The sequence below is a fragment of the Suricata suricatta genome, chromosome 13, assembly GCF_006229205.1.
Source record: "Suricata suricatta isolate VVHF042 chromosome 13, meerkat_22Aug2017_6uvM2_HiC, whole genome shotgun sequence".
Taxonomy (NCBI): Eukaryota; Metazoa; Chordata; class Mammalia; order Carnivora; family Herpestidae; genus Suricata; species Suricata suricatta.
In genome coordinates, this window is record NC_043712.1 from 84,429,146 (window position 1) to 84,438,989 (window position 9,844).

The 9,844-nt window shown below is 46.1% G+C and overlaps 1 protein-coding gene across 8 annotated transcripts in view; it reads right to left on the reverse strand.

Moving 5' to 3' along the window:
- Nucleotides 1–9,844, reverse strand: part of AK3 (adenylate kinase 3) — a 16,535-nt gene that overhangs the window by 6,329 nt on the left and 362 nt on the right. For 2 of the 8 annotated variants that reach the window (XR_003901857.1, XM_029920096.1), the window contains exons 1-4: nt 6,868–7,010; nt 2,053–2,172; nt 1,082–1,254; nt 382–500 (exon numbers count right to left, since the gene is read on the reverse strand). Coding sequence is in view for 5 of the 8 variants with exons in the window: in XM_029920096.1 (XP_029775956.1) it covers nt 382–500; nt 1,082–1,254; nt 2,053–2,113 (353 nt within the window). In the remaining 3 variants the exon portion in view is untranslated. Of the gene's footprint in view, nt 1–381; nt 501–1,081; nt 1,255–2,052; nt 2,173–6,867; nt 7,014–9,844 lie in introns of those variants that run through there. The other 6 variants (XR_003901855.1, XR_003901856.1, XM_029920098.1 and 3 more) reach the window with 4 other exon arrangements.

Consider the following 9,844-nt stretch of genomic DNA (forward strand, 5'->3'; position numbering starts at 1 on the left):
GAGTAGCAGCGCAGGCCTGAAACAGCCCGTGCCAGGCGCCCCCGCCCACCGCGGCTGCTCAGCTCGGTGCGTGTGGGGCGCTGGTTCTCTGCGGGGCGCCGGCCCCTCGGCCCGCGGCGGGAGACGACGCCCCGCCTGCTTCCCGGCTGCTGTGGTGGCCTCGAGGGGCGTCTAAGCACAAAGCCAACACGCCGCCGAGAGGATGCAAGATTCGGTCTGACCTGGTGGTGACGGAAGCCCGGCCCCCCTTCGGGACTTCGCGGTTACACGAGCTAACACACCGCCTTCACCGTGCAACCCAGTTCGAGTCGGATCTGCTGTGTGGCAGCGCGTCAGCGGCTCATCACGTAAGAGAGACGTTCTGAAAAGCGACAGACTCACTGGTAGTACTCCAGGACCGGCTCTGTCTGGACCTCGTAGGCCTTCAGTCTCTTGACGACCGTGTCTGGCTTATCATCCTCACGCTGCACGAGAGGCTCTCCGGTCAGGTCGTCGACGCCCTAGACAAGGGTCAGGAGACGCTAGTACCGAGCTAGCCTCGTTCTTTAAGGATATTTTTATAAGCTGCTAAGTGATTTTTAGCCATCTGCATGCAAGTAGCAAGCACAAAAGTGTACTCTTCAGTAAACAGAAGCAAATCCAAACAGATCATTTTGCAAGACAGGGCCAGGAGACCGCAGGACCATCTCCCGAATCAGTCCTCAGAGTAAAAGGGTTTCTGAGCGCCTCTAAGTAATTTTGTAGGTACACAGAAGGAGTCAACTGTAGACTGGGACTCTCAACTGCAAACCCCCGATAAGTCAAGGGGTCACTAATCCTTATTACCCCAACTCCTAACACACTGCCCAGCGCAGAGCAGGAAGTCTAGAAACACTCCTGAATGAGCCCCAAACCCCACTGCTCCTGGGGATTCCGTTACCAACAGGCTGAGTGGACTGGACTCGTCCGGTGCACCAAGGGACCCCACAACGCACCCCACGAGCTTTGGTCAGACATCGAGAAACTTCCGTGTGTGAGGGCAAGCGGAATCAGACACCGCCTGGTCCGCGGAGGCCAGGTCCGCACCACCACAGCGACTCACCACAGTTTTGGGAGGGTTGAATTCAATGTTGTAGACGCGGCCGCTGGCAGGATGAATCCAGCGAGCCGTGAGACGTTGCTTAATGACCTCAAAGGGCACGTTCAGATTAATCACGGTGTCTATCTGATAGGCTCTGTCCAGGGCTTCTGCCTGTGGGAGTGTCCTTGGAAAACCTTTACAAATTAAACAACAACAGAATACGGGGAGGAAGGGCGGGCAGAAGGAAGAGAATTAATTAATGTTGAACAATCTGGAAAAAAAACCAAAAAGCAATAGTACCAGGCAGGTTGATCACAGCTATGGGGCAACTATGCTGGTGGTTAATTCTGTGTGTCAGCCTGCCCGGACCACGGGGTGCCCGGATACTGGGGCAAACGTCGCTGTGGGCGAGTCCGAGTCTGAGAGGCTGTTTGGGTAAGAGGAACATTTAAATCAGTGGACTGACTGGAACTGATTGTTCGCCCTGCTCTGGGTGGACCTCGTCACTCAAGGCCTGAACAGACCAAAAGGGCTGACTCTCCCCGCAAAGAAGGGGGAACTCCTCCTGCCTGGCTGGCCTGGCCTGGATTTGAGACGGAGACCTCATTTTTCTTTCCTGCCTTCGACTCAGACTGAGGCCAGCTCCTCCTGGGTGTCAAGGCTGCTGGCCTTCAGATGGGAGCCCGATGGCCCGTAAATTACTCTCTACCCTTCCTTCTCCCTTGTCATGACCCTCCCTCATAAAGTGTCCTCGAAGGAGGGGTTAGGAACTGGTCACATCTAAAGGGAGCACAGAAATCGTGTAGTCCACTTCTGACTTCCCCTTGGGATGAAGCAGCAGGTCCAGAGGACAGGACTGGCCCAAGGCCTCAGGGTAGTGAACGGCGGCATTCAGGCCCCCTGCCCGCCGGAAGCGCGTCTGTAGCCACCACGTGCTCCTTCTCCGCCCACGCTCCTCCTTCCGGACAGCGGAAGTGCCCAACGCCACCTACCGTCCAACAGCCAGCTGTACTGGGTGAGGTTTTTCAGCTCGTGCAGAGCCAGCCGCGTCATGACGTCATCCGGGATGAGCTTCCCTTGGTCGATGAAAGTCTTGGCTAACACACCGATTTCTAGAGCAGAGGAAGGACACAAACCCTGTCAGCAAGAGTATTTGTTTTGTCCCATTCCAGGCCCCGAGGCCACCGCTGAAGAGGGCCTCGGGAGAGCCGCTCATGTGAAAATGCGCGTTGTCAACAGAAGATACAAAATAATCTACACCTACATCAAATTCCCTATTATATAAAATGCAAATGCATTTATAAAAATAAATATTAAAAATATATAAATGCAAATGCATAGACAGAAAAAAAATAACGGAAATCTACTGACAACTTGTTAATAGTGGTCATCTCGGGCAGCTTCCGCTAGGGTCCGACATCGGCTCAGGTCATGATCTTGTGGTTTGTGAGTTCACGTGTTGGGATCTCAACTGTCAGCACAGAGCCCACTTCAGATCCTCTGTCCCCCTCTCTGCCCCTCCCTCAAGCTCGCTCTCGTTCTCTCCAAAGATAAATATTAAAAAAAAAACAGTAGTCACCTATGTGATATAAGTGATATTTTTATATATTTGCACTATTACGTATTTTATAAATTTTCTATCAGAAAAAATATACAGGATAAGAGAAATGATTTTCTTTTTTAAAGTTTACTTACTGTGTGAGAGATTGAGAGCAAGAGCGCATGCGTGCATGAGTGGGGGAGGGGAAGAGAGAGAATCCCAAGCAAGCTCCCCGCTCAGTGTGGAGCCTAATGGGGGCTCAGTCTTTCGACTGTGAGATCATGACTGAGCTACAATCAAGAGACACCCACGTGCCCCAGAAAGGATTTTCTTTTTATTTTATTAATTAATTCATTTATTTTAATTTTTTTAATGTTTATTTTTGAGAGGCAGCGAGCACAAGTGGGAGAGGGGCAGAGAGAAGGGGACAGAGGATCTGAAACAGGCTCTACACTAACAGCACAAAGCCTGATGTGGCGCTTGAACTCACAAATCATAAACCATAACCTGAGCCAAAATCGGATGCCTAACCGACTGAGACACCCAGGTGTCTCTATTTATTTATTTTTTTTAAATTTTTTAAGTTTATTTTGAGAGAGAGAGACAGTGTGAGCAGGGGAGGGGGGGGCAGTGAGGGAGGGGAGGAGAGAGTGGGAAGCGGGGAATCCAGAGCAGGCTTTGTACTGTCAGCTTGCAGTCCAACTGGGGTCTTGATCCCATAAACCATGAGATCATGATGTGGGCCTAGATCAACAGACACTTAACCAACTGAGCCACCCAAGTGCCCCAGAAAGGATTTTCTTTAAAAAAATTTTTTAATGTTTATTATTTATTTATTTATTTAGAGAGACAGAGCGTGAGCAGGGGAGGGGCAGAGAAAAGAGACAGGGAATCTGAAGCAGGCTCCAGGCTCTGAGTTGTCAGCACAGAGCCTCACGTGGGGCTCGAACTTACGAACTGTTAAGATCATGACCTGAGTAGGAGTCGGCCACTTAACCGACTGAGCCACCCAGGTGTGGCAATGGTTTTTTAGAGGTGAAGCTAAAACAAAAATCAACAAAAGAAATAAATAAACTAGACTCATTAAAATTAAAACCTTTTATACTTCAAAAAAACACCACAAAATGGAAAGACAACCCACTGAATGGACAAAAATTTTTGTAAATCCTATTTCTGATGAGGAATGCGTATTTAGAATACCTAAAGAATTCTTATAACAGTAAAAGACGCAATTCTTACACAATAAAAAGACAACCCATTTTTAAAAATGGGCAAAGGACCTGAATACAAAAGGATCTGAATACAAAAAGTAGGTATACACATGGCTAATAAGCCCATAGAAAGATGCTCAACATGATTAGTCACTAGGGAAATACAAATGGAAACCACAATGAGATACCACTTCACCCTGACCAGGATGGCTCTAGTCAAAGAGACAGATAAGCACACATAGTTGGCAAGAGCTGCAGAAATTGAAACCCTTATCTATTGCTGGTAGCATTTTAAATGCTGCAGCCAGTTTGGAAAATCACAGTGACAGTCTTCAAAATGCTAAAAAGAGTTACCATCTTACCTAGCAACTGTATGCCAAGGTATATATATTTATCTATCATCTATCTCCAAGAGATGATATCTTGGAGATAGATGATAGATAAATATCCCCAAGAAATATTAAAAGACACCTACATAAAAATTTATACATGAATGTTCACAGCACCAATATTCACAATTGTCAAAAAATGGAAACTCAAATGTCAAGTGATGAATGGATAAATAAAATGTGGTATATCTATACAAAATTACATTACTCAGCCATAAAAAGAAATGAAGTACTAATATATTTTACAGAGTGTATGACTGATTGTTTGATTTTTTAATGTTTATTTACTTTTGACAGACAGAGTGTGAGCAAGGGAAGGCAAAGAGAGAAGGAGACAGAACTGGAAGCAGGCTCCAGGCTCTGAGCTGTCAACACAGACGCGGAACTTGAACTCACGAACTGCGAGATTATAACCTGAGCCAAGGTTGGACGCTTAACCAACTGAGCCACCCAGGCGCCCCTACAGAAGGTATGATTTATATGAAATGTTCAGAATAGGCAAATCTGTATAGAGATAAGGAAGATTAGTGGTTGCCTCTGGCTGGGAGCACTGGCGAAAATGCAGAGTGACTACCAGTGGGAATAGGTTCTTTGTGGGGTAATAAGAGTATCCTAAAATTGACTGTGGTGATGGTTGCACGGCTCTGAATACCCTAAAGAGCACTGAATCAAGAGCACTGAATCATATATTTTAAGGTTTAAGGGTTAATTTTATGGTATTTGAATTATATCTCAACAAATATTTTTTTAAAGGAAAGATTTTTAAAATGCTGGGTAAGCAACACAAAAGAAAAACGCCTCTCATAATCCTGTCACTACTCAGAGATAATTATTCTTAAAAGTGATAATGTAAAAACCTCCAAATAGTTTCAGTTTTATAAACAGACAGCCCTGTGCATAGTCTGCTAACGGTTTTCATTTATCACTAACAACTGTCTTTATCAATAAACACTAATCCACACTGGTTATTAAAATCTGAAGCCTATAATGCCTCCAATGGAATTTATTTAAAAGGGGAAAAAAAGAATTCAACACCCAATGTCAAAGTCTAAGCAGTTTGTTACATTTCAAATGTTTACCCCCTCCCCAAATTACATGCCAGGCATCTTGTCCAACATACTCTCTGGACATTTGATACATTTTTATTCCCGACTGCCTGTAGCTTAAAGTTATATATCTTATGAGGAGTTATAGACACCTCATAAGAACGCTACTTCCAGTTTGATTTCAAAATTAACAAACTTGGGTGTTTCCACACCTAGGAAACACAAAAAGCTGCTTTAAAAGTACTCAGGATAGGGGCGCCTGGGTGGCTCAGTCGGTTAAGCCTCGGACTTCGGCTCAGGTCAAATCTCACGTTCGTGGGTTCGAGCCCCGTATCAGGCTCTGTGCTGACAGCTAGCTCAGAGCCTGGAGCCTGCTTCCGGTTCTGTGTCTCCTTCTCTCTCTGCCCCTCCCCCCTCATGCTCTGCCTCTCTCTGTATCAAAAATAAATAAAACATTAAAAAATAAAATAAAAGTACTCAGGATAAGCGAATTTTCTGCAAAGTTATATACAAATGAAAATAGAAAAACATCAGGGGAAACTAGGGAAGGGTAAAACCAGCTTTTAATTTTCAGAGTAATGAGAAGTTCTAAAACAAGGAGACATTAATCTGAGAGATGAATTTGGTATCACATAAAGAGCCATTTTAATCCTAGATCTCCTGTTAAAGTTTGGTCAGTCTTAGGACATTACCCACACCACCCACTCATATCTGAATGAACTGGAAACAGCGTGCTGTCTGAGCAGCTATGAAATACAAAAGATGAGCTGACCAGTCTGTAAATAACGGCTCTCGTGGAGCCTGCGTGGCCCAGTCAGTTAAGCATCCGACTTCGGCTTAGGTTGTGATCTCATGGCTCATGAGTTTGAGCCCAGCATCGGGCTCACTGCTGTCAGCGCAGAACCTGCTTCTGATCCTGTCCCCGTCTTTCTGCCCCTCCCCAGCTTGCCCTCTCTCCCTCTCTCAAATAAACACAACAAAAACACAAGTTCTTTTTTATATATGCCAAGGACAGGGCTACAGACAACACTATCTCCGCCAAAACTGCTCTTAGCTTGTGACAGAATAAAGTACATAAAAACATGTTGAAACGAAACACAATAAAACTAGCAGAATGACAGGGAATGAGTGAAATGATAGCTTTATACCCAATTAAGGGCTTACCAAAAAAAAAAAAAACAAAACCCAACTCTCAAATAATAAAGACTCAAGTCAACACAGCCGTGATCTCTGGAAGGCACGAAGATGTGACTGGGGTCACAGGGAGGGTCCCCAAAGCACTGGTTTTCTGCCTGCTGGTAGGTGAAAGGGCTCTCATCCTATTTTTTTCTAACCACACACAGACAATAAAGTATTTTCATGCCTGGGCTACTTCACAAGAATTATACTGGAAATAAAAGCCTCCCTTGACTCTGGTCTGCCCTCCAACCATCACCAGCCCAACCACAGCCCGTCTCTCTCCTCTTCGGTGAGGACAGAAGAAAGTGGGTGGTCCCCCCCCTTGCGGCTTCAGGAGCCCCTCTCAGCTCAAGAGCCGCACAAAGCCCACCTGGGTCTGGCCCCGCCCCACTTCCACTCAGCCCTCAAATCAGGCCCCTCCTCAGTCAGGAGCTCCACAGACCCTGGGTCCCCGGACTCGGGCCGGGCCTCTTTCTCTCCTGCCTGATGAGCTCCTGCCCACCCTTCAAGATCCCTCTGAAAGATACAGCTTTCAAGATGCGCCGGAGCGACTTGTTCTGCGAGTGTCCGCGAGCCGAGCAGACGTTTCTAGTAAACTGTGACCTGATCAGTGAGTGATGTCTCGCGAGGGTAGTACCGACTGCCGAATGTCACATGATCGCAACTAAGCCAATGGCTCTTGAAATTCGCTGTGATATACGGGGGGCTTTGGATCACAGGCATCTTTCTGGAGCAAATTATGCTCGCAAAGCAAGGTTGTGCTGTACATCCAAATACAAGAGAGAAAAGAGAAAGAAAAAAAAGCATATAAGGCACTAACAGATTAATTATAATTGTTTCTGGGTGTTGGAATTAGGATTTAAATTTTCTTTGTATAGTCTCGTGACATGTTTCTTGTCCTTTATAATAAGTGTACTTCACCTCTAGCTTTTTTAAATAGAAAACTACTACTCTTTTTTTGGCTCTGATCCTGTGGGAAATATCCAATCTCACACACACACCCACACCCACACACAGAAGAGAGGAAGGAGAGAAATCCTGGAAGAGAAAAACGTTAGAAGAGAAACATTTTTACTGAGAATATGTTCTTAGTCCTGAATACTGACCCGCGGTAATAACAATCTCCTGACGCCTCCCGAAGCTCTATTTTCTGTTTTCTTTGTTAAAGAACTGTCCTTTGAAAAGACGTATTAAAAAATGAGCAGGCGCCTGAGGCGAGCTGGAGGCCTTTTGCGAGGCTGCTCCCTCCCTCCCTGTGGAGCCAGAAAGAGGCCTGTCCTGGGAGTTAAGGATTCGCAAAGAGCAATGTTTCTTCATCTGAAAAAAGTTTACTGAATTGGCTTTAAATTTAAATTTTAAAAGTCCCCTTATGTTTTCACAAATTAAGGTAACGTTAACTCTCTTCCGGCTGTGTTCTTTATGTCAGTTACACTTCACTGCTCAATTTATTTTTCAGAGAGCCGGGTAAGGCTTACCCCTTCCCGTCTGGGATGCCCTTACCCCCACTAGCGCATCATTCTGGAGACTTCTCATTGTTACTTAACTGCTGAAGCACGTTGCATCAAGAACGTTTAGCAAGCAGCCCAAGCAATTTAACCTTATTTAGAAGTGTTAACTAACGACAAGACACTTCGCTTTTTTTTTTTTTTTAAGATCAATGTTAGAAGAGAAAAATGAAAGCAGTAATTCACTAGACTAGGTGCTGAACAGAGAAATCCAGGAGGCGAACTAAAAAACACTGAGCTGGTTGTTTTTCCTCCCTTAACGCATCAGCATTTCTAAAAAGACAGACAAAAACCCCACCTAGAAATAAGCTAAATGCTCATCAATAGGGGATTAGTTCAACAGACCTTCATAGGTTCAGCAAACCTATTCAGTAAGCACTCAAAGAATGAAATGGATTCTTATGTTTTGATGTGGAAAAATATCCTAGGTATAAAGTGAAAATATGCTGGTGCAGAATACATACACAGTATGATTGCATATTTCATAAAAGATATGTACGTATATACACACCAATCTATACACACCTACCCATGCATACCCATGTGTTTGTGTCTTGTACACAAATACACGTTTCTAAAAGGAAACGCAAGATCCTGTTCCCCTGGAACAGTGGGGCTGAGGCAGGAAATGAGAGAAGACTTTACTTTTCATTTCATATACTTATGTCCTTTTCCCAAGTCTTTTACCTCTGTGGGCATTACTTCTATAATTCTTTAAAAGGAGGCTCGGGGGCATGGGAGACGCCTGGGTGGCTCAGTCAGGTAAGCCTCTGACTCTTGATTTCGGCTCAGGTCACGGATCTCACGGTTCCTGGAATCCCTACTTGGGATTCTCTTTCTCTCTTTCTCTCTCTCTCTCTCTCTCTCTCTCTCTCTCTCTCTCTCTCTCTCGTCCCCTCCCCTGCTCTCATTACCTATGCTAGAAGTATGGGCATACTCTCTCTCCCTCTTAAAGTAAAATAAAAAAATAAATAAACATTTTAAAAATTAAACGGAGGTTCAAAATGAGTTCTGTTTTGGAAAATAAAGGCCAGCACTTTTGAGGGGGGAAAAAACTCATCCTACTGTTGACTTTTCAAGAACCCCTTTCTTGGGGCGCCTGGATGACTCAGTCTGTTAAGCATCTGACTCCTGATCTCAGGGCAGGTCTGGATCTCAGGGTCACAAGTCCAGGCCCCGCACTGGGCTCCACCCTGGTGTGGAGCGGACTTTACAAAGATAAGTAAATAAAAATAAGCCCTAAATACATAAAAGCAGCCGTCTTAAGAGATTATTTGCACTGACGTAAATTTCATCCGCTGTAAAAGAGTTTGCTGACAGGATTTGGTGCTGAGTTATCAGAATTGATCTGGCATGAGAAACAAAACAAAATTCCAGGTAACTATGCACAAGAATCGCTTTCCCGTGTAAGAAGCCTCTGGGGTATCAGAGATCCAAGCCAATTTTTGTGACTCCAAGAGCGTAAAAAACACTCGGGTCTTCGGATTATGGTCAGAACCAGAAAATCCCAGTATAACCGGGGGTTGGGCGGGGGGGGGGGGGAGGAAGAGCAAACCCTCAGGTCAAACTTCAGTTCTCCGGGTCAAAGGGCACGTGCAGCACAGGCCACCGTACCCGACGGGGCAGCGGCCATGGAACCGGACGTCCCTCTCTCACAAAGCCAAGCGCTTTACTTCGATCTTTGAACTTCGAACTCGGCCTAAAACCCGATCTCTTCCCCCCAGGAACCCGCCGGAAGCCGCCCCGGACCCCGGAGGCTGGAGCCTTCGGGGCGCAGCCTACGGTCCCCGCGCCCCACCCCCGGATCCGCATCCGGGGGCCTCTCGCCTCCGCGGGACCCGCATCCCCGCCCGCGAAGCGCGCCCCCGGCGACGCCGCGGCGCCTGCGCTCCGGCCCGCGCGCCCACCTGTGCC